Genomic DNA, 25,427 nt, shown 5'->3' with positions numbered 1-25,427 from the left:
TTATTTATTTTAGTTATATTTATTTTAGTTTAAATAAATATGCATGCAAACATACCATTTAAATGCTATTTTCATTTGCATAATTTAATTTCATTCTATTAAAAAACTGATCTTTTTTCATGCATTTTCTTTACATATAAAATTATTTTGATATATTAAAAATAATTCATAACTTTAAAGCTACATTTCTTTTATACACCTAAAAGTAAATAAAAACTAATATATCTATTAAATATTGCTTCGGGTCCTTATAAATGGAGAAGTAGAGATTTCAGGATTGGAAGGAACTTTAATAATCATTTTTGTCTTAACCTTCTCATTTTTACAGCTAAGGCAGCTAAAGTTCAGAAAGGTCCAGTGCCTTGCCCCAGTCATAATCAGGAACAGAATGAATCCAGATTTCTTATCTAGATTCATTGTTCATCTGTTTATTAATCACTTATTAATAAATCATTTATTGAGTGCCTATTAAGTCTGGCTTGTTTACTAATTAATCTTAATTTGTTGGATATTCTGAAGCCTAATGTAGGCATTGGCAAAGTAAGTACACAGTAGCCACTGCTTAATCATAGCATCCTTTATCAGTTGTCCCCTTGTTTTGACTTTTTGCTTTTCTCTGAATGTTTTAGGACCCTTATAATAACATCATTCGTACTACAGTAGAAGCAATGGCGGCAGTGTTTGGAGGGACCCAGTCTTTGCACACAAATTCTTTTGACGAAGCCTTGGGTTTGCCAACTGTGAAAAGTGCCCGAATTGCCAGGAATACACAAATCATTATTCAAGAAGAATCTGGGATTCCCAAAGTGGCAGATCCTTGGGGAGGTTCCTATATGATGGAATCTCTCACGAATGATGTTTATGACGCTGCCTTGAAGGTCAGTTTCTCCTCTTTGAAATTTTGGTTTTAAGATTTACAGATTTATAAAGGTTATTAGGTATTTTGATATGTAAATCAAATCATAGATTTATATCAAGATTTATAAAATGTTCGAGAGAAAAAGAGAATTTTAGGTTTGACCTTCTAGTATACAAAACTGAAACATAATTTAAAAATATAATTGTGGGGACGCCTGGGTGGCGCAGTCGGTTAAGCGTCCGACTTCAGCCAGGTCACGATCTCGCGGTCGGGAGTTCTAGCCCCGCGTCAGGTTCTGGGCTGATGGCTCAGAGCCTGGAGCCTGTTTCTGATTCTGTGTCTCCCTCTCTCTCTGCCCCTCCCCGGTTCATGCTCTGTCTCTCTCTGTCCCAAAAATAAATAAACGTTGAAAAAAAAATTTTTTTTTAAATAAAAAAAAATAAAAATATAATTGTGTTTGTATTAAAGTATTTTATTCAAAGAGTTAAAAAGAGTATTAGTATTAAAAGGCTGTAACATAAAAAAGCAGACCTTTGTCTTCTACTTGCTTTTTTTCCTGCTTCTTTGAATCAAATGCATCTTTTTTGTTTGTTTTTATCTCCATATTTAAAAATTATACATATGCACTAGTTCTAATTCCATCAATTTTAGTCATTACCTATTGCTTTGTAGTATGGTAGTTTAGTATTTTAGCTGATTCTTACCTCTTCTTTCTTTTGTCTCATAATACTACCAATATAATTACATCTCAATAGTATACATCCTTCTGAAGTCCTCCAGTGCTGTCATTTGATTTAGACTAGTTTCTCTCTAGACCTGCTGACCATTGCAGTCCTTTGACTAACCTTTGTCATTATCCTGGGAATTCTTTTCACCTCTGCTATGTTGAATCTGTATCCTGAATGCTGTGTCTATCTCTGTTGATTTATCCCTTGTTATTTTGAACGATACCTCATAGGAACCTCTCAGAAGTTGTACATAGGGGATGAATTATATGAAACTTTGGATGTTTGAAAATGTCTTTATTCTACTCTGGTATTTGGTTGATAGTCTGTGTTTGAAATTATTTTCATTTGAGAGTTTGTAAACATTGATCTGCTTTTTATTCTAGCTTCTAATATTTCTGTTTAGAAATCTGAAGCTATTTCTACTCTCAGGACCTTTCTTTCTAACAGTTTTAGGATCTCTGGTTTTGAGTTGGGGGACATTGATGTGTATATTTTTCCTATATTGGACTAGACCTTTGGTGGGCATTTTTTATCTGGCCTATTTTTCATGTTCTCATATCTCTGGAAAATTGTCTTGTGTTGTTTTTTTGATAGTTTCGTCCCTGCCATTTTTTCTGTCATTCTCTTTCTAGAACTCTTAATTATTGGATAAGGACCTCCTGGAATGATACTCTGATGTTCTTATCTGTTCTATAACTCATCTTTGAGATTCTGTTTTGTTTTCTTAGGGAGTCGTCAACTTTAAATTTCTACTCACTTTAAAATTCATATAGCATATTTTTAATTTCCAAAAGCTCATTTTGTTCTCTGTGTTTTGTATGTTATGTTACTTGTTTCATTAATACAGAATATAATCTTTTTTTCTGAGGATATTATATTTTTTGAAGTTTTCTTCTCTATCCTGTATTGTCTCTTTTCTCTGTGTGCCTTTTGTCTTTAATCTTATTATTCAGAATACAGGTTTTTATATCAAGATATCTTACCCTTGCCTCTCTATGTACTTGGTGTTTGGTAGCCCATTGCTTTTCTACAGAGATAAACTTCGGTCTGTCTTTTGCAGATGTAAGCTTTGGTTGTCCTGACAGAATGGGAGAGGGATAGTTCTAAATTCTCAAGTAGTCTTCCTCTTTTTAGCTTCCTGTCTTAGCTTTGGTTCAACACAAATTCTAATTTCTTGAATTCTTCTGGAAAAAAACCAAGTTTTACTTTGTTCCTTTCTGCTGTGTCATATACCATTCCTCCATTCATTTTCCCACCACCTCATGTATAAATAAGGCTGTGATTGAAGGTTTAGATGTATGCTGGTGTCAATAGCAGTAGAGTTATGTTATTATTGTGCTGATCAAATAAAAAATGAAGTTGCATTTTGAAATACTTTCCTTAAAGAGTATTTATTTATGTATCCATGAAAACTTATGTAACTAAAAATAAAGACTATTGATGTTATCTTTAGTTTTCTCCTAAGACTTGAGTGACAGGTTTTGTGCTTCCAGAATATACATCTTAGTTTTCCTGTTGTCTTTTGAAGTAACTTTAAATATATAATTTCTATCTTTTTTGAGATATAATGGACATAACACATTGTATTAATTTAAGATATAAAACATGATGATTTGATATATGCATGAATTGTAAAGTGATTACCAGAGTAAGTTTAGTCACTTTCCATACCACACAGTTATACAATTGCTTTTTTCGTGTGATAAGAACTTTTAACATCTACTGTCTTAACAACTTTCAAATATACAGTACAATATTGTTAACTCTGTGGAACTTTTTTCCTCTTTAAACAATTTTTTTTAATGTTTATTTTATTTTTGAGAGAGAGAGAAATATAGACAGCACAAGCAGAGGAGAGGCAGAGAGAGAGGGAGACACAGAAGTGAAAGCAGGCTCCAGACTCTGAGCTGTCAGCCCAGAGCCTGACGTGGGGCTCACACTCAGGATTTGTGAGATCATGACCTGAGCCGAGGTCAGACACTTAGGCAACTGAGCTACTCAGCCACCCCATTTTTCCTTTTTTAAAAAAAAAAATTTATTTTATTCATTTATGTCTACACCTAACATGGAGCTCAAACTCACCCCGAGATCAAGAGTTGCATGCTCCCCTGACTGAGCCAGCCAGGCACTCCTAACTGTAGAAAAGCTCTTGATGTTAGCTTAATTCTTTCCTTATGAAACATTAAACTTACCACTAGAATAGTTTAGGATTTTAGTAATATTGGTAATTATGTAACATAACAAATTTGTATAGTTTATAAAAATTATATTCTTTTCCAGTTTTATTAATCTATTTTTCTTAATAGCTTATTCATGAAATTGAAGAGATGGGTGGAATGGCCAAAGCTGTAGCAGAAGGAATACCTAAACTTCGAATTGAAGAATGTGCTGCCCGAAGGCAAGCAAGAATAGATTCTGGTAAGATAAAATGAAAATGTTTATATGTGAAATCCAGTACTGTACTTAAAAAGAAATATTAATTTCTGTTTAAAGATAACATACATAGTTAATAAAACAAAAATAATAGAAAAATGAAACTTAGATGTTTCTTTATCTATCTATCTATCATCTATCTGTCTTCCTGTTTGTATTTTTGCATGCATGTATGCATATGGGCAAGCATATGTACAGAGTATGTGTTGAGGTATGCCCGTGTGTGTGTGTGTGTGTGTGTGTGTGTGTGTGTGTGTGTGTGTATGTGTGTAAGTGGGTATCTCCAGCGTTTTGAAGATGTTATTATTATTAGTCATTGTGCTCTGCATTGGAGTATTTATTCATTCAGTCAGTGAACACTTTTTTTTTTAGTATTTAGCATTTGGGGCACTGTATTATGTCTGGGATACAACTGTGAACAGGAAAGACATGATCTCTTCACCCTTAGAGTTTACATTTTAGTAACAAAGAGACAGAAAATGGGCAAGTGAACACATAATAAAATAATTATAGATTGTGATGAGTTCTGAAAATGAAATAAGGAGAAGAGTTGGGTGGCAGGATGTCTTTAAATGGTAATAATCTGGTAGTTTGAGGCAAAATATATTCTTATTATGTTAAGGAAATATCTTTATAATTCTGGTTTATTACTTATAGATTTTAAAAGTACTTTTTGTTGGGGCGCCTGGGTGGCGCAGTCGGTTGAGCATCCGACTTCAGCCAGGTCACGATCTCGCGGTCCGTGAGTTCGAGCCCCGCGTCGGGCTCTGGGCTGATGGCTCGGAGCCTGGAGCCTGTTTCCGATTCTGTGTCTCCCTCTCTCTCTGCCCCTCCCCCGTTCATGCTCTGTCTCTCTCTGTCCTAAAAATAAATAAATGTTGAAAAAAAAAATAAAAAAAAAAAAAATAAAAAAAAATAAATAAAAGTACTTTTTGTTAAAAGCTATTGGCTGTAAGAGAATACAAGAATGTATTGAAAACATTATTGGATGTTAATTCTCTCCCTTATAAGTCTTTATTTGCTGCTATTATTTTAATTTTGTAGTTGTAGAAGAGGATTTGTCAGAAACTCTGAGAAAGTGTATAGTTTGAGAGAATAATAAAAATCCTCCCTTAAAGAGATCTGATATATACCAGTTCTTTCCCCTCTCACCCCCATTTTGTTGTGATTTGCTGATCTATATTGAAGTTTCATTAAGATTTAAGAATACTATTTAAAAATATTAAGCTTATAAGCAAAGTATGTGATGATCAGAGCATTACTATTAGGGAGGTATTTATGAATAGAATCTACATATTATTTTCCTCTGGGAAATTGATAGGTTCTGAAGTGATTGTTGGAGTAAATAAGTACCAATTGGAAAAAGAAGAATCTGTGGATGTTCTGGCGATTGATAATACATCAGTTCGTAACAAGCAGATTGAAAAACTCAAGAAGGTAATGATAGCTATCCTATTTTGAGTGCTTTCTGGGCATTGTGTAAACCCTTACATTGTCTTGTTTAATCCTTACAACAACCACATGAGGTGGGTATTATTTCCCAACATTTTAAAGTTAAGGAAACTAAAGATAAGGGAGATTGAGAAACTTGCCCAGAATAAATAATTGAACAGCTAAGACTCAAATTCATTTTAAACCAAGACAGTTGCCTCTGTGAAACTTATATGTTATTATTAAAAATCTCACTGTAATAACACCTCACATAAATTACAGATTAAAACAAAGGCTTAAATGATTATATAACTCACTCAAAACTAAAAATTAAGTTCAGAGTATATGAACCCAGGGCTTCTCACTGATTTGTTTCCATTAGCCCATGGTTCCTGATACCACTATGAAAGAATCATTTGCTTTCTGTTTTTTTCTAATTCAAATATATTTTAATAGTACTTTAGTAAGATACCATTTGTAAATGAAATATATTTATTTTAATTGAAACTAGATTATTATCTTAGCTTTATTGCCAATTTCTCACTGAGCTGAATCAAAATATATGAAATACTAAAATAGATAAAACATTCTTATAGTTATAATCTATATATTTATTTTGTATGAAGCTACTGTGGTCTTTTAATCTCTGGCTTTTATAATTACTGTTATTTCCAAAGCAAGAAATTGAATTTTTTTTCTTAGATTTTATTTAAATTCAAGTTAGTTAACATATAGTGTAGTATTCATTTCAGGAGTAGAATTTAGTGATTCATCACTTACATACAACACCCAGTGCTCATCCTAACAAGTGCCCTCCTTAATGCCCATCACCCATTTAGCCCATCCCCCACCCACCTCCCCTCCAGCAACCCTCAGTTTGTTCTCTATAGTTAAGAATCTCTTATGCTGTGCCTCCCCCTCTGTTTTTATCTTACTTTATTTTTCCTTCCCTTCCTCTCTGTTCATCTGTTTTATTTCTTAAATTCCACATATGAGTAAAGTCATGTGGTATCTTTCTCTAATTTATTTTGCTTAGCATCATATACTCTAGTTCCATCCATGTTGTCGCAAATGGCAAGATTTCATTCTGTTTGATGGCTGAATAATATTCCATTGTGTGTGTGTGTGTGTGTGTGTGTGTGTGTGTGTGTGTGTGTGTAAATATGTACATCTTCTTTATCCATTCATCAGTCGATGGACATTTGAGCTCGTTCCATAATTTGGCGATTACTGATAGTGCTGCTCTAAACATTGGAGTGCATGTGTCCCTTTGAATCAGCAGTTTTGTATCCTTTGGATAAATACCTAGTAGTGCAATTGCTGGGTCATAGGGTAGTTCTATTTTTAACTTTTTGAGGAACCTCCATACTGTTTTCCAGAGTGGCTGCACCAGTTTGCATTCCTACCAATAGCGTAAGAGGGTTCCCGTTTCTTCACATCCTCTCCAGCATCTGCTGTTTCACAAGTTGTTAATTTTAGTTATTCTGACAGGTGTGATGTGGTATCTCATTGTGGTTTTTGATTTGTATTTCCCTGATGTTGAGTGATACTGAGCATGTTTTCATGTGTCTGTTAGCCATTTGTATGTCTTCTTTGGAGAAATGTCTGTTCATGTCTTCTCATTTCCTAACTCAATTACTTATTTTTTGGGTATTGAGTTTAATAAGTTCTTTATAGATTTTGGATACTAGCCCTTTATCCAATATGTCATTTGCAAATATCTTCTCCCATTCCGTAGGTTGCCTTTTAGTTTTGTTGATTGTTTCCTTCACTGTGCAGAAGGTTTTTTATCTTGATGAGGTCCCAATAGTTCATTTTTGCTTTTGTTTCCCTTGCCTCCGGAGACATGTCTTATAAAAGTTGCTTTGGCCATGATAAAGGTTGCTGCCTGTGTCCCTCTAGGATTTTGATGGCTTCCTGTCTCACATTTAGGTCTTTTATCCATTTTGAATTTATTTTTGTGTATGGTACAAGAAAGTGGTCCACAAGAAACTTGAAATTCTTTAGTTATCATTAATGCTTTTTCTGTGTTTACTTTCTCTGTGATAGTTTAAGATACGACTTTTTTCTCTCTTCTGTTTAGATGTTCTTTAATAATCATGGGCACATTGGTGACTCAGTCGGTTGAGCATCTGACTCGTGATTTCAGCTCAGGTCATGATCCTAGGATTGTGGGATTGAACCCTGCATCGGGCTCCACACTGAGCGTGGAACTTCTTAAGATTGAAAATCAATCTCTCTCTCTCTCTCTCTCTCTTTCTTTCTCTCCCTCTCTCTCTCCCTCTGCCTTTCTCCCCCACTCCAGTGTGCTCTCTCTCTAAAAAAAAAAAAAGAATATAAGAGTTTGTTCAGTTAGACTGCATGCACCACTATCATTTTCCATTTTTCTATTGCAGTTAATGGCATTATTTCCATTTTCACCCTCCAGCAGAAGATAACTCCTCTCTCACATTTTTATCACTTTTTTAAAAGGTCCTCCTTAGGATATATCATTTTATTTTGAGTCATCACAAAAGTCTCAACATATATTATATTTGGAAAAGCCCTTTTCTCCTCTCTTATACTTTACACTTTTATTAACTCTGCACCCTTACAGCTTGAGGCGTTCCATTTACCACAACTGGTGTTAAACTTTATTTCAGGCAAGAGAGAAATTCGGTAATGTTAATGGAGTTGGGTTTTTCCTTGCCTTTAGTGTAAGATTTTTGATCCATTTCTGCTTATAGATATTACATGATTTTAGTAGCATCTTGAGTAGTATCATATTTAGACTCTTTTATAGGTGGTGCAAACTTGTAAAAAATTGGATTTTAGGTAACTTTGTTTAGGCAGATTGTTGGCGGACCAGAGTAGAGCTAGGATCTGAGGGGAAAAGGTTTTGACTGTGCTTTTCATGGTCTTTCTGTCTCCGCTGCAGTATTTCTCATCATCTCTGTCTCTTTCTTTCTCTTTGAGAAGAAGAAAAACAATATACATATATATTATTACCAATATATTGTTAGTTAGCTAGGGAAAACAATGTATAACAAATATTCTCTATGTTGTAATCTATTATTATTTTTTCTTCCTTGTCACTATTATTCTTTAGTGTGCCTTCCATATAAAAGACCTACTTGTTTTTGATGTCTTGTTACATTAGTAAAGCCTAAGTAGCATGTACTGACTACTTTGGAGAGGCTTCAGTGTTATTTATCATTGCCCTGTGTATTTCTGATTTATCAGGGCTATGCAGAATTCAGTATTGTTTTAAATGTTTATTGAATGAGTAAGTGAACAAACTGAATGAATATCAGACCTAGGATACATATTATTCTCTCCTTTTTTTTTTCTTTTGTTTTTGTGGTTAAGATTATGGAACAATTTCCATATGACGTATATCAGTGTCTAATCTCCTGATCTCTGTTTTGTTCTTTTTTTCATGTAAATTGACCCTTTTCTTGACCTTTTCCATAAGGTCAAATCCAGCAGGGATGAAACCTTGGCTGAACGATGTCTTGCTGCATTGACTGCATGTGCTGCCAGTGGAGACGGGAATATTTTGGCTCTTGCAGTGGATGCAGCTCGTGCAAGGTGATGATATTTAAGTTCGGAGATTTCCAAATACCAGAAGTTGACCAGTTTAGGGGTGCCAGGGTGGATCACTTGGTTAAGCATCTGACTCTTGATTTAAGCTCAGGTCATGATCTCAGGGTGGTGGGATTGAGCCCCTCGTGTGTGGAGCCTGTTTAAGATTCTCTCTCTCTCTCTCTCTCTCTCTCTCTCTCTGTCTGTCTCTCTCTCTCTCTCTGTCTTTGCCTCTGCCCCCCTCTCAGTCTCTCTCTCTCTCTCTCTTTTTCTGAAATAAAAAAATTTTTTACAAGTTTACCAGTTGAGATTTTCAAAGTGTCCATAAATAAAAGGTTGCTTCTATAAACCTTGTGAGCCTAAAAGAAAATATTGGAAGTGCAAGTGAAGTTAATTTTTGTTTTTCTTAAATATCTGTGCACTTGCGACATTCATATGTTTTTTTAAACATGTAAACATTATGAGGCTTTAATCCTTCTAAATAAAATTTAAAAAATGAAACATTAATACTTAAAAAATACCAAGCACACATTTGTCAGATTTTGAGAAAGTCCATCTTACTAGTAACTAGCTAAATAGATCTAAACATTTCTACAGATAGATGAACAAAACAGAGCAGAAGTGATCGATTTTTGTCAAATTCAGTTACTGGCAAAATAAGGTAGTGAGAACTGTTCAGGTGTGTGTGCTCATTTCTCATCTCCAGAGTAAAGCTGAGGTCAGTCATCTCAGCAGTTAGATGGTAACGAATTATAAGTGAACTCACGTATGTTCTTCACCAAGGGCATCATGAAACTTCTCTGAGCAGGAGACATGGGTAAGCCCTCTCCTTTCCTTCATGGGATGAAAGGTAGTGGGCTCACCACCCCCAGGAACTCGCGTGCCACGATGTGGTGCAGGATGCAGTGCAGCTGGTAGGCCAGCTAGCCCAACAGCGGGGCCACCGAAGACATTTTATTCATTTACAATACTTGGATGGCACCAGGGTTTGAGCAGATAGAGCATTCATTATTCATGATACTCCAGGGTCCAGTTGTGTCCCGCCGGCCTATTCTGGAAGCATGTGGAGCTATTAAAGGTGTATTAAAAATCAAACAGACTTTGATTTAGAGTTCATTAATGCATAAGTACTTAATTTTCTGTTTAGTGACCAGTGACTGAAGCTTTCTAACAAAGTTTGGGAAAGGGTTAAAAGTATTCATAGATGAGAAAGGATGAACCAGCCTTTCAAGAATTTCAGCAAGTGATAACAGAAAAACCCACTGAAGCCCTTCAGAGGCAGCTAAGCCTCCTTCACCACCTCCTGCAGGGTGGGTAGAGTGTATTCATCCTGTGTATTTCCACTGGCTCAGGACATTTCAAGCTGTTGTAGTGAATCCATGTCCCTCATTTGCAGGTTGAGAAGTTTGATGCATTTTCGAGCATAGACATTTTTATTTTTGACAGTACACAAAACTACTCTTTGTCCAGAGGTAGGCAAGGCTTCCAAAGCTATTCATAGATATCTTTGAATGGATACCCCAAAATAAAGGTCAGTCAGTACTTTGCCTCATAGGACATGCAGAAAAGCAAGGTCAGTCAGTACTTTGCCTCATAGGACATGCAGAAAAGCAAGTGAACCACAAAAAATTTTCTCTCCATACATGATGTCATTGGTGAATTATTTTTGCTTTTGTTATTTATGAACTTTTTTTTTTTAACATGTTGTTTTAAGTACTTAAGAGGTAGGATAACTAGTATGTGGATTGGGTTTTTGTTTTTATTTTTGTTTTTCAGTTTTAACTTCTTAAATAAGGTGATTTCTGTGCTTAAAATCCTCCAGAGGTTTCTCATGCTTTTAAATTAAAACCTAATCTTACAATGGCCTGCAGGATTGTGTGAGATGTGACTCTGGCCTCTCTCTCTGACCCAGCCTTATTCTGCTTACTTCATTATGCTGTGTCCCCAGTGTCCTTCTTTCTATTTTTAAAACATAGAACATGTTTTGGTTTTTTGTTTTGTTTTCTTTTTTTACCTCTGAGAACCTTTGCACTTAGTATTTTCTTTTTCAAACACTTTTCCCTTCTCCTTTATGTTCCCTTCAGTTTCTCCTTTTCATTATTTAGATCTTAGTTCAAAAGCTTTATCTTCATTATCTTCAGAATAGCTTTTCCAGACACCAGATTTCACCTTTTTAGTGTGTTCATAGTACTTATTATCATGTGAAATCCATATTAATTGACTTGAGTTCATATGTATTGTCTGTATCCTCTGACTAGATGGTAAGCTCTGTGAGAGCAGGTTTCTTTTCCCCCTCCCCCAGTCTTGTTTGTCACCATATGTCTGGCACTTACCATGCTTGCCCTATATTAGACACTCAATAAATGTTGAATGAATTAATAAACAAATGAATGGAATATGCTAAAAGACTTTTTATCAAAAAGTATCAATGGGAATTTTGCTCTTTGCCCTGTAGTATTTAAAAAAAAATTTTTTTTAATGTTTATTTTTAAGAGAGAAAGAGAGAGAGAGAGAGTGGGGGAAGGGCAGAGAGAGAGGGAGACACAAAATCCGTAGCAGGCTCCAGGCTCTGAGCTGTCAGCACAGATCCTGATGCAGGGCTCGAACTCACAAACTGTGGGATCATGACCTGAGCCAAAGTTGGATGCTTAACCAGCTGAGCCACCCAGCCCTCCCCAAGCCCCCCACCCCCTGCCCTAGTTGTATTGTTAATTGGTGAATTATTCAGTAATCTTTACATGCTTGTCTATCTATAGTTTTTAAGTCAGCCATTTTTTGTTTCAAAAATGTTAAATTCCCTACTGTCCTAATGTTAATGCTTTGCTAGAGGGAAAAACAACCTTAGGTTGACAATGGCTAGGCCCCCTGCGATTCTTCTTTAGCATATGAAAATCCCTTTGGAAACTTCCCCCTTGACTTTACCTCCCCAACTCCCAAGTATATAATCAGTCTCTCCTTACTATCCCAGGACAGCTCTTCCTGCCCATGGGTCCTGTCCCCATGCTTTAATAAAATCACCTTTTTGTACCAAAAAAAAAAAAAAAAAAAAAGAGAGGGAGAAAGATTGCTATGTATAGAGGCATCCAGAATCATTTTTCATAAGTAATCTGAGGAAAGAAGCTTTCATCAGTGCAGCAGAAAACATTTTTATTTAAGTAAAATAAATCAGTGAGAGAAAGACATATACCATAGTTTTTGATAGCCTACTTTTTAGGTAATAAATTGTGTCCTATTACATCGCATATTAAAGTAAATATTTTTTATCTCAAATAATGATGTTAACAGAACCTCTATTTTATTATTTTAATATTTTAGATGTACAGTTGGAGAAATCACAGATGCTATGAAAAAGGTATTTGGTGAACATAAAGCTAATGATCGTATGGTCAGTGGAGCCTATCGGCAGGAATTTGGAGAAAGTAAAGAGATATCATTTGCTATCCAGAGGTAATAAATGAGATTTCTTAAACCAGAATGCCATCTTTTCTGTGAACATAATCCCAATGAATCAGTTGCGGGCTTAATTTTCTCACATACCATTTGGAAAACATTTGAATGGACTTTCCCGTTAGTCTGTAGGTTTACTAAAATAATATTTTCAATTTTCACTATAGTTCCCTGTAAGAGTTTCTAATTAAAACAAATGTTTGTTCAACTAGCGTTGATACTGCTTCATATCCCCCAGATACTTAAATTTCAGTCTTCTTATTATAGTATACTTATATTCTTAAGTTTATTTGAATTGTTTAATTTTCAAATAGTTACAAAATAATTTTCATGTTTGAAAATAAATAATTTGGTTACCATCTATGCGTAAATTAAAATCAGTCTCACTGAATGGACAATAAATAGTATTGTCAAGCATGATTAGGAACTGTAAATTAATACAAATTGATCATGCTTTCCATGTGTAAATGTAGCTTCCTGATTATTGTTTTTCTCAACTTTATAACAAATTTTCCACTTTTTATGTCACTACTTATAGATGAGGTAAATACCAAAACATCCAAGGTGAAAGTCATCAAAATGGATTTTTTTTTCTTTTAACAAAAGCAAATGTATTTTTTCATCTGGGCTGTAAATTTATTGGTTAAAGTTAGAAGGTATTTTGATTATATGTCATTAGAAATCACCACATTGCAGTCAGCTTGAAGAGGTTCACACTTGTGATGGGTAGGTGAAATATGGACAGCTCAAAGCAGCCACTGAGTTACATTTGTATGAATGACTCTGAAAGACACTTTTAAGCTTCTTTTTAAATATTTATGCATATTATACGCTGGAGACTGGTTTAAGAAGGAAAAAATTGTCATTTTCTCGTCTTCACTGTGATGTTCTCAAGTATTATGGGCTTACAAGCTGGGCCATCTTTCAGACTTTCCTCTGTGAGGGAAGGTGGTAAGCATATCCAGGCTTTAATGGAATTCTCAATGTAAAATAGAGATATTCATAAAATGTGAGTAATGGATGTAAAAAGGTATTTTTACATAAACTTGAAAGATTTACTGTGAATACATTATAGATTTTATATCTTACTTTTGGACAATTAACATATAACTGTTGTATTTTATTTTATTTTATTATTTTTTTAATAACTATTATATTTTAAAATGTTCTTAGGGTTCATAAATTCATGGAACGTGAAGGTCGCAGACCTCGTCTTCTTGTGGCAAAAATGGGACAAGATGGACATGACAGAGGAGCAAAAGTTATTGCTACAGGATTTGCCGATCTTGGTTTTGATGTAGACATAGGTCCTCTTTTTCAGGTACTGAAAATGTTGGGATAACTCAAAAAGAATGTAGTAAGTCACTTATATTTAGAAAAAATAGTAAAAAAGACGATAAACCATGATGATGTTTTTCAAGGTGTAAAAGAAGAAAATGAATTCCACAAATTCCTTAATTTATTTTTGAATGCATACAATCCAGTTAATTATGACAGAAATAAGAAAGAAGTAGAATTTATGTTAATGTACTTGTTTCTCACACTTTGTAAAAATCAGTGTCAGTAACTAAACTGTTATTAGGTTTCTAAAACTGAAGATTACTTTCAAAGATCTCATCGTACTATTTATTGAGATTTGTCTGATAATTTGTGGAAAAGGTAGCCCACATCAGATTGATGAAAAATGTTTTGAAAGGGAAATCAACCATCAGAGTGAGAGCTTGATTCATAGGTAGGTTTTCGTTTTAGTTACTCTCTAGTAGTATTTTATTTAGTCACAGAATCTTTGACCCAACAGGGTAATAATTTTTTAGAAGTAAATGAAGCTGAAATTCTCTATAGAATGATACAACTTTAATCTTCTCTACAAAATATCTTTGGTTGAGTACATTGTAATAACTTCCATAGTAAAAGTTTTATCCACTACATACTTATTGATCATCTACCAGATGCTAGGTTCTGAGTTGAATAAGATACGATTTTTGTCTTCAGGGAGGTTACAGGCTCCTAACAGAAAAAGATTTACTTATCAGTAAACACAGCAGAGTAATAATTACTGTAATTAACATTTGGACAAGGAACTTACCCAAGTATCCTAGGAACTTATGTTTGAGCTGTGCCTTTGGAAGCATAGAGAACAAGGCAGGGAAAGGCATGCTAGGAAAAGCATTGGCTTGAGCAGAGGTGCAGAGGTACAGAGCCGTGAGAAAGCCTGATGCCTTCAGGTAACTGTAGGACGTTCAGTAACATTAGAATACAGTGCTTGGGGTGGTGTGTAGATTACAATTATATGCCATTCTACGGAGTTTGAACAGTATCCCAAAGGTGTCTAGGTAGAGTGACAATCAAATTTATACTTTAGAAAGCTCACTTTCCAGGAAAATCACTTTCTTAAGCAGATTGAGAGGAGCTTCCTAGATGCAAGGAGTCCAGTTAAGATGTTCAGTAATGAGTGAGAAGCAATGCAGACCTTACCCACAGGCAGTGTCAGGGTCTTAGCAGAAGTTGGCCAGGATCGTGAAGAAAATTTAATAAAGGTGTTATTTATGGGGAATGGAGGTAGGCTTAAGAGAATCAGCTTATGGAACATTCAGATGAAGACAGCCATGTAAATTGGATATACATGTCTGGAGCATAGAAGAGAGGCCTCTATTATAAATAAGATTTTGAGACTTCTCAGTATGTAAATAGTACTTGAAACCATGAGAACTCATTTAACGTCTCATGAAGAGTGTGGGTAGCAATATGAAAACTTGAACATTAAAAGGAAAAAGAGAAGGAGGCAGCAAAGGAGGAAAAGGAAATGGAGTGAGTAGTGGGATGAACACTAAGGAGGAAGGAGAATTTCAAGGAAAAGGAGGTACTATTATTCCATGCTGTGGATGAGTCAGCTAAGATGAAGACTAAAAAATTGATTACATTTTTACAAGTAAAGAAATAACCTTCCTGAAGAGGCACGCCCTTTGTAGAATCTCCCATAAGAGTTTTCCCTTTTGAATTTTTAAATAATACTCTAGAGTGTCTAGAAGAAATTCAGTTAGCCTGAACTTATGGAGATATGTCCTTGAACTGTGTTCGTAGGTAAGTTTATAAATACATTTAAGGTAGGTTTTGTTAAGCATCTCAAATATATTTTAAATTAAGTAAATACATATATTGAGATTGCTTTCATTCTTCCTTTAAGTTGACTACTTTTTCATTCTAGTGTTTTATTTATATGCTACTTCCCTTTTACTTCAGCTTTTTGTTTGTTTTAAATATTGACCAAATATAATACATTTCCAATATTTAAAAATTAGCTTTTGAGAAATATATATATATATTTTTTTATAAAATGGAAGTAATTAAAAACTATGGTCATTAATTGGCACTTAAAAGAACTTTTCAAAGAGCTAAAAGTTTATTTCCCTATGGCATGCCATCTATAAAAATATAATTTGCCTTTTAGTACCACAAATTTGTTAATATAATACTATTTCATTTAAAAAAAAGAAAAACTTATCTGTGGATGAAGGTAGAATCCTGTAGTTCTGTGTCTGATTTCATTAAAATTAGATTTAAAATTGGGGCGCCTGGGTGGCTCAGTCGGTTAAGCATCCGACTTAGGCTCAGGTCGTGATCTCGCGGTCCGTGAGTTCGAGCCCCGCATCGGGCTCTGTGCTGACGGCTCAGAGCCTGGAGCCTGTTTCAGATTTTGTGTCTCCCTCTCTCTGACCCTCCCCCATTCGTGCTCTGTCTCTCTGTGTCTCAAAAATAAATAAATGTTAAAAAAAAATTAGATTTAAAGTTTTAAAATGTTCACTATTTATTGACATAAAATACAGTTTAGTGTATCTAAGCATAAAGCATGGAACCGAATTAAGTGGAATTTTAATCTAATATGTTTTGGTAACATGGATGATATGAATGATCAATCATGTGTAAGTCAATTAGGTTTCTTACTTTTAACAACTCAATATCAACAATATGCACATTTTCTTAATGGTTTTAATTTCATAGGCTATATTTCTCACAGACTAGGTTTTACCAATCTGCTATGTGATTTTCTTAGAGATACTCTTGAATATGGCTTCATTACCAAGAGTGTAGAATCTTTTGTTTTCACACTGAAATTATGAGGCTTAAAATATTGCCAAACTAAGAAAATTCTCAGATTTTGGTAATTTTTTTGAGCTTATTGTGCAAGTGGTTTCTGAGATAGCCTTCTTCCCCAATTTCTCAGTTTACAGTGTATTTACAATGAGAAACTTGTATGTGTCTTTTATATGAAGTGATTTAAATGCATGTAAATTATCAAGAGCAAATGTTACAGACTCATTGCAGGGAATGAATATGGTTCTGGGTAACTCAATTCATAATTGAATACATGAAAATATCCTTTATGACTGCGTATGCCACACTGGTTAAATCCAGTTAATGCGTGAAAAGCAGCCTTCTTGACACCATCTCTTTTCTTGCTTATGCATTTGTCTGGGTATTATAGCTCTGTAACTAGTTTCTAGCGTTCTTAGGTTATTTCGATTCATATGTTGCTGTCAGTTCAGTGTCTCCGTGGGAGACGGAGGTCCTGCAGCTTCTTAGTGTGCCATCTTGCTAACATACCTCTTTCCCATTCTACTTTAAAACCTGAGATTCACTTTTCACATTGAATCGTATGTTTGGTCTTTTACCTCTTCATAGATACTATAACATGTTGTCTTGTACTGCATCACCACTCAATAAATGTTGATAATGAAGACAACAGATGTATTTTTCAAAAATTGTAATGAATAGATAATGTATTTCGCCTATATTCTTTGTCTTAAAAGTTTTGGGGGGAACTATATTTTGATGTAACAAATCTAATTGATAAATTCTAGGGCTAGAAGCGATACAGCCCTGCTGTTTATTGCATCAATTGGGTGAGTTGGTATTTATGATTTGAGAATGGTGAAATATGAGGTTATAGTCACTTCAAGACTTTTAATGAGGAAAACCTTGGAATGCTAATTTACTAGGTAACAGTTTTAAAATACTTTTTGGAATAACTTGATGATTTGTCTCTTTACTTTCTAATTGTTTAGACTCCCCGAGAAGTGGCCCAGCAGGCTGTGGATGCAGATGTGCATGCCGTGGGTGTGAGCACGCTCGCTGCTGGTCATAAAACCCTAGTTCCTGAGCTCATCAGAGAACTTAACTCCCTTGGACGGCCAGATATTCTTGTCATGTGTGGAGGGGTGATACCACCACAGGTATTTTTCATCGCCTGTATTTTTCTAGTGCTATGATGGGAATCCTGAGTAATATTAGTTTATATGTAGTTCCAATTTACTGTATACTTTTGCTAAAGATAAAATTGTTGTAGATTTTGATCTAAATTATTTCCTGGTGATTTTACTAAGTAAATTGTAGTAAGAATCCAAAAGTGGGCAATGTATTTTCTGTTCAAACTATCTTGTAATTCATTATGTATAATTTAACTTAACAGTATGCAGCGCTTCTCTTTATGAGAGAATTACCTCTTCGCAAACTAGTAACCTAGATAGAGATGTACTTCCTTCATATTTGGTATAGAATGATGGAAAAGGAATAGGATAAAAGTAATAAAATTTCACAGCTAGAATAGAGAAGAATGGTAAACACACAGTGCATATATCAACTCCTCGCCACGGATAGAGTGAGCACTCTTTGTCCTGGTAATGAAGTGAGTCCTTTAGTTAACCAGTCAGCAGCACTTGCTTCTGTTGTCTTAGAGTAGCTACCTTGTTCATTTTTTTCATGTTTCCATCCATACATACTGCCTTAACTCAGAGCTGTATCATTTACATGGTCTTATAAAACCTCTTTTTCATTAAAGCTAATTTGATTGGGGTATAGTTTTCTTAGAGCCAAAAATATCCTAATTCAGAAATAATAAATAGAATCAGCCTGTTCTGAAAATTATTGGCTGATTGGGGAAGAGGTGATTCTTGAACAAAAATGTGGATCCTATTAGAAAAGGAGAAATGAATGCTAGGTAACAATCAATGATGTCAATTAATTTATTAATGGGGTAGGGGGATACTTTCCACATATTACCTTATCTATCAGTTAAAATAATTAGTTAAGATCTAAATTTGGTCTGTTTCCAATCCAGTTTTTCATTATGTCAAGTTTTCTTTTTTTATTGAGAACAGAAAACATATAGAGGTAGAAGATATATGTGATTGCTCTAAGTAAATAATTGATAGATGCTACAAAGACAGTAGCAGAAATTCTTGGTGAAATATGATCTTATGTAGAGAGGTCTACTATTTTTTTTTCCTCCATACCACTCAGAATATACAATAGTTACTTATATACTACTTATGAAATCAGAAAATATATGTATGAAGTTGTGACACTGATAATAACATAGGACTAGCAAGCAAGCTATGTTATTTATTCTTTCTAACAACACTATACTAAAGTGATATAGTCAACACAAAACTTTGTTAATTGCCTATTACTTTCACAAATATAGTTGACTATTTGGGAATATAAAGGACTTTTATTCTTTATTGTCTGTGTATGGAAACTTATATCTGTATTGCAGTTTTAGAGTCTATAATATCTAAGCTCTTAGACATGATATTAAAACTTAAGAACCAAAATAGTTAAGCTGCACAAAATATTGAAATTGAAATATGAGTTGAGAAAAAACAGAAACCTGTTATCTAAGCGAGCTGACATTTTCAAGAAATATATTTCACACAAGTTGTGTTAACCCTCTGGATATTTGCATTACTCAGAACATTTGTAGGTATTTTACACACTTTTTTTTCCCTATGAGTTTAAAGACTAAAGATTATTTTCTGTAATGACATACTTGTGTGTTAATATGAGTATCCTTTATAATATAATTGTAGCAATCAACATTTACACATTTTTTTCACTATTTTCAGTAAATATATAAAATAATGTACTTACTCAGTTGAAAGTCATTTAGATTTTAAATTAGGAAGCACTAATATATAGTAGTTAATCAAGCCGACTTAGCCACTGCCACTGTGGAGCTCACCATTTCTGCAGCCTGATCAAATAAATATGGTCTGTCCTCACCAGTATGTGTTGCTATAGTCTGGATTTTCTAACCTTCTTAAAAGCAGTGGCTTCCAAGTATTTTCAGCAAGGTTAGCAGCCTCGTGATGCCTACTTCTTTCATGAAGGAGGCAATATGATACTCCCGGCCAGTTCAGTGGAGGATGTTTTAAAATACCAACTTTTTTTTTTTTTTAATGTTTATTCATTTTTGAGAGAGAGACAGAGACAGAGACAGAGCGTGAGCAGGGGAGGGACAGAGAGAGAGGGAGATAGAATCCAAAGTGGGCTTGAGGCTCTGAGATGTTAGCACAGGGCCCAACACGGCGCTCAAACCCACAAACCATAAGATCATGACCTGAGCCGAACTCCAACACTTAACTGACTGAACTACCCAGATGCCCCTAAAATAACAACTTTTTATTTGAAAATAATTCCAAACTAATAGATAATAAAAATAGTACAAAGGACACCTGTATACCCTTTACTCAGATCTACTTGTTTCTCACATTTTATCCCCTCACTAAAGTATATTTTATAAGGCTGTGTTAAGGCTTAGGTAAGTCAAGAAGCCTTTCTCCATTTGCACTATTTCACGGTCCTCTTCCAGGTGAGCTCACCTTCCAAATCCACAAGTCAGGTGAGAGAATAAATGGTTCATAGCATTACTAGGAAAGATAGAATGAAATAACTTATCCATTTGGCCATCCCCAATTTGGAGATCATTGTTATTGTTTCGTCAAATTTTTTTATGAAATCTTAAATCTGTAGCACCTGCCCAAGAATAATGATGTGTTTGAGGTATCTTTAATGTGTCAAATGTTGAGGTTATAAGAATGATTAGAAATGTTCTCTGCCCTTAGAAGTTCAGACTTAGAAGAAGAAAAGTTAAATAAGATGTGTTAAGTACCATTGAAGACTTATAATATTGTAAGAGTATTACAGGGAAATAAAAGAAACAGCAAAAAAGTCATCGGGGATAATTAGCATGACCATTTAATTTATCATCTAAATGTGACCACTTTTGAGAACAAATATGGGTGCTATTAAAAAGGGTGCTGTAAAAACAGTCTAATTAAAAAATGAGCAGAGGATCTGAATAGACATTTTCCAAAGAAGACATACAGGTAGCCAGCCAGGTACATGAAAAGATGCATCAGGGAAATGCAAATCAAAACTACAATGAATTATCACCTTACACCTGTTAGAATGGCTATTCTTCTTTCTAGAAGGAAAGAAATAACAAATGTTGGTAAGATGTGGGAAAAGGATACCTTTGTGAGTTGTTGGTGTGGATCAAAACTGATGCAGCCATTGTGGAAAACAGTACGAGATTCTTTAAATTAGAAATAGAACTGCCATGGGATCCAGCAATTCTACTTCTGGGTATTTATCCAAAGAATATGAAAACACTAACTCGGGGCACCTGGGTGGCTCAGTCGGATAAGCATCAGACTTCAGCTCAGGTCATGATCTCTCAGTTTGTGAGTTCAAGGCCCATATCAGGCTCTGTGCTGACAGCTCAGAGCCTGGAGTCTGCTTCGGATTCTGTGTCTCCCTCTCTCTCTGCCCCTCCCCCCACTCACTCACTCTCTCTCTCTCTCTCTCTCTCTCTCTCTCTGTCTCTCTCTCTCTCTCTCTCTCAAAAATAAATAAACATTAAAAAAATTAAGAAAAAAAGAAAACACCCAAAGAGATATATGTACCCTCTGTTTTTCCTGCATTATTTACAATAGACAAGATATGGAAACAACTTAAGTGTCCATCCACAGATGAATGGATAAAGAAGTGGTATATATATATACCATGGAATATTATTTGGCCATAAAAAAGAATGAGATCTTGTCACTTGTGAAAACATGGGTGGAACTAGAGGGCATTATGCTAAGTGAGATAAGTTAGACAAAGATAAATACCATATGATCTCATTTATATGCAAATCTTTAAAAAATGCAAAAACCGAAGCTCTTACATACAAAGAACAGATTGCTGGTTACCAGAGGCAAGGGGAAAGGGGATGGGCAAAGTGAGTGGAGGTAGTCAACAGCTACAAATTTCTAGTTATGAAAATAAATAAGTGATAGGGATGTAACATACACCATGATGACTATAATTAATAATGCTGTAGGTAATGTTTGAAACTTACTAAGAGTAAATCTTAAAAGTTCTCAACACACATACACATGCACAGTTTTGTAGCTATGTGTGGTGATGGATGATAACTGGACTTACTGTGCTGATCGTTTTTCAGTATATACACAAATACTGAATCATTATGTGGTACACCTAGAGCTAATACATTAAATGTCAATTACACCTCAGTAGAAAAAGGACTCCTAAAAACAAAGAGGGTAGTGCAACAATAAGCACAAACCAGAATGTCCTAGGATATGTGATCACCCTTGTGGATAAGGATCAGGGATTTAGAGGATATCCTAAAACTCAATATTATAGCTACAGATACTCCAACTTTTAAACAGACTACAGCCTGGAGCAGTATTTGTGTCCTGGGAATCTTTTCACTCAGACTGTTTAAAATAAAGTAACAAATAGCAACAGCAACATGGGAGAATTTGTTTTTAAATGAGCTAATCTTTGTTTACAGAAAATCTGATTTCTTCACAAAGCCAAATTCAAAGCAGCATCATTCACCCAAAGAAAACAAAAACACTAATTAGAAGAGATATATGCACTGCTATGTTTATTGAAGCATTATTTGCAGTAGCTAAGATATGGAAGCAGTGGGGTGTGAAGGGTTTCATTTTCAAAAGAAATCATTATGACACCTAAATATTTTTATATACAAATATATGGCTGTAGTCTCACTGAAAAAGATTCAAATTGTATTGAATATGTGTGCGTGTATGTATGTGTATATTAAAAACATGGAATATTACACAGCCATAAAAAGGATGAGATTGTGCCGTTTATGACAACATAGAAGGACTTAGAGGGTGTTATGTTAAGTGGAATAAGTCAGACTGAGAAGGGCAAATACCATATGATTTCACTTATATATGAAATCTAAAAAAATATGTGAGTGAATAAAAAGCAGAATGAGACCTATAAATACAGAGAACAAACTGGTGGTTGCCAGAGGGGAGGGAGTAGGGGTTGGGTTAAATGGGTGAAAGGGAATGGGAAATGCAGGTTTCCAGTTATGGAATGAATAAGTCAAAGTAATGAAAGACACAGACAGCATAAGGAATATAGTCAATAATATGATAATAGTGATATAACAGGACAGATGATAGCTAACTTTGTGGTGAGCATAGCATAGTGTATAAACTTGAATCACTACTTTTTTACACCTGAAACTAATATAACATTGTGTGTCAACTATACTAAAAAAAAAAAAAAAAAAAAAAAAATTAACAAAATAAAACACTCCCCAAAAGAAGAGTATCACCATTCATGAGTTGCAGACAAAATACCTTAGAGGAAATAAATAGCCTTATAAGCTCAAACCTATAATGTGATACTGAATTGAACACAAATAAGGACAAGTAGTAAAAATTTAGGTGAGAGAAATTATACGGCTTAGGGCTCAGAAGTTCTCAATCAGTGGGCCATACAACTTCCTACCACATACCACACACTGGGGTATTTGGAAAAGGGGCAGAGTATGCTTTGTTCTTTTAATGACTTCGAGTACAAGGGGTGCTGGCAGCTATTATTAGCTATCCCAGTGAAGGAAGAATTTTTCAACCCCAGATGCCATTAGTGTACCAGTTGAGACAGTTGGGGGCATCAGGGACAAAGAAAGGGCAGCATTTATTGCCCTTTTGTTTCATTTCCTTGAAATTAAATATTGTCTCTTTTATTAATTAAACAAATTCTTTCAACAGGATTATGAATTTCTGTTTGAAGTCGGAGTTTCCAGTGTATTTGGTCCTGGGACTCGAATTCCAAAGGCTGCCGTTCAAGTGCTTGGTGATATTGAGAAGTGTTTGGAAAAGAAGCAGAAATCTGTGTAACATCCTCTTTTTGAGTTAGCTTTTTTTCTAGAATAGTGTTTCAATCATGGTCAAAGAGTAAAACTGTGTCTTCAATTTAATTCAACCCCTGATACATACTTTCTTAAAACTACATTAAAATACCTGACTTAAGAATTTTGTGATGTTATAAGCGTGTATGTACAGTTTCACTTTAAAAATTAAATATACTTAAAAACTCTGTAATACATGCTCAGTACTTCATCAGAAACTCTAGACAGTGGTATTATTTCAGAAAATCATGATATTTATTTGAAGTATTTCTTACAAAACTATTTTTCTATTTAAAAAAAATTAAACTTTACCCTCCCCCAAATTTCTGATTAGTCTCATTCTTCAGTTTAGCATTATATTGACTTGAGCATGATAAAATAAAATTGATATATGAATAAAATAATTACACCTATCTTGGAAAAAATAAGGAACATATTTATGTAGAGAAACATATTGTGGTTGTGGTCCTCAACCAAACTCTACCAGAATTATTTCAATAAGAATATTAAGTTAGACCCAAAAGTTGGAACAGGGGACAAATGGCAGAATATTGCTTCAAATCTGACTTTACTTTCTTCTTGGGCATGAACATGTGACTTTGTTATTGCTGGGCTTGGCTCAAGACCAGGAGAGTGGATGCTTATAAATATTTCCTAAGATGAATGTGCTTAGGTTGTTAATATATGACTTTCTCCAGAATGATGTTGTAAGCTGGGAGTATAGAAGCTAATGGTACAGTCCAAGGCTTAAGACTTGATAACCAAGGGAGTGCATGGTGTAAATCACAGCCTAAGGGCAAGAGAAGCTGATATGAAGTGTCCCAAATCAGTTAGTGAGGCAGGAATTAAAAGGGGTGAATGCCTCCCTCCTCTGCCTTTTACCTGTTTTCTTTTTCTTTCTTCCTTTTTTTTTTTAAGAGAGAGAGAGAGAGAGAGAGAGAGAGAGAGAAGTGGGACTCACCCAAAGCAGGGCTTGTGTTTTACCTGAAGCAGGGCTCTTGCTCACCTGATGTAGGACTTGAACTCCCAAATCACAAGATCTTGACCTGAGCTACCCAGGTGCCCCTTTTGTTCTATTCGGGTCCGCAACAGATTGGAAGATGCTCGCACACGTTAGGGAGGGCAACCTACTTTATTAAACCCGCTGATTCAAATGCTAGTCTCATCCAGAACCACCCTAACAGACACTCCCAGAAATAATATGTAATCAGGGCACCCCATGGCCAGTCAAATTGATTACCTGTTGTAAGTACCTATTACCTAAAATTATCACGGAGCCCTTGTACATTGCTGGTGGGAGTGTACAATGTTGTTGCTACTGGAGAAAATGATACAATTTCTCAAAAACACTGAACAGTTACCAAACAGTCCAGCAATTCCACTGCTAGGTATATATGCAAAAGAACTGAAAGTGAGGTCTTGAATAGATACTTGTGTACCCGTGTTCATAGCACCTTTATTCACAATAGCCCAGAGGTGGAAGCAACCCAAGTGTCCTTGAGAGAGAAGTGGATAACAAAATGTAGTGTATACTTAGAATACTAGTCAGCCTTAAGAAAGAAGGAAATCCTGACACATGCCACAACATAGGAAAAGCTTGAAGACATTATGCTAAATGAAATCAGCCAGTCACAAAAGACAAATGATTTTGTTTATATGAGATTTCTAGAATAGTCAAGCTCACACAGGCAGAAAGTGGAATGGTGGTTTCTAGGGCCTGGGGAGAGGAAATGGGGCATTAGGGAATTGAAAGGTTATAGAGTTTTAGTTGGGGAAGATGAAAAGTTCTAGAGATGGATGATGGCAGTGGTTGTACAGCAATGTGAGTGAACTTAAAGCCACAGTACATTTAAAAATGGTGAAGAAGGTAAATTTTATGTATATTCTACCACAATAAAAGTATTTAGGACAGTCTTTCCATATGCTACATATTTTATAA

The 25,427-nt window shown here is 34.9% G+C and overlaps 1 protein-coding gene across 1 annotated transcript in view; it reads left to right on the top strand.

Annotated features, from left to right (window-relative positions):
• Positions 1 to 23,677, top strand: part of MMUT (methylmalonyl-CoA mutase) — a 36,325-nt gene extending 12,648 nt beyond the window's left edge. The window contains exons 6-13 of the mRNA XM_040473727.1: positions 630 to 878; positions 3,894 to 4,005; positions 5,342 to 5,457; positions 8,906 to 9,021; positions 12,331 to 12,462; positions 13,636 to 13,783; positions 17,526 to 17,693; positions 23,349 to 23,677. Of these exons, the coding sequence (XP_040329661.1) occupies positions 630 to 878; positions 3,894 to 4,005; positions 5,342 to 5,457; positions 8,906 to 9,021; positions 12,331 to 12,462; positions 13,636 to 13,783; positions 17,526 to 17,693; positions 23,349 to 23,477 (1,170 nt within the window). The 3' untranslated portion in view covers positions 23,478 to 23,677. The remainder of the gene's footprint in view (positions 1 to 629; positions 879 to 3,893; positions 4,006 to 5,341; positions 5,458 to 8,905; positions 9,022 to 12,330; positions 12,463 to 13,635; positions 13,784 to 17,525; positions 17,694 to 23,348) is intronic.
• Positions 23,678 to 25,427: the final 1,750 nt, after the last annotated feature.

This window comes from Herpailurus yagouaroundi, unplaced genomic scaffold, assembly GCF_014898765.1.
Source record: "Herpailurus yagouaroundi ecotype Mexico unplaced genomic scaffold, PumYag 139, whole genome shotgun sequence".
NCBI lineage: Eukaryota > Metazoa > Chordata > Mammalia > Carnivora > Felidae > Herpailurus > Herpailurus yagouaroundi.
Note: the sequence above shows the minus strand (reverse complement) of the source record. Positions and strands in the feature narration are given on the sequence as shown.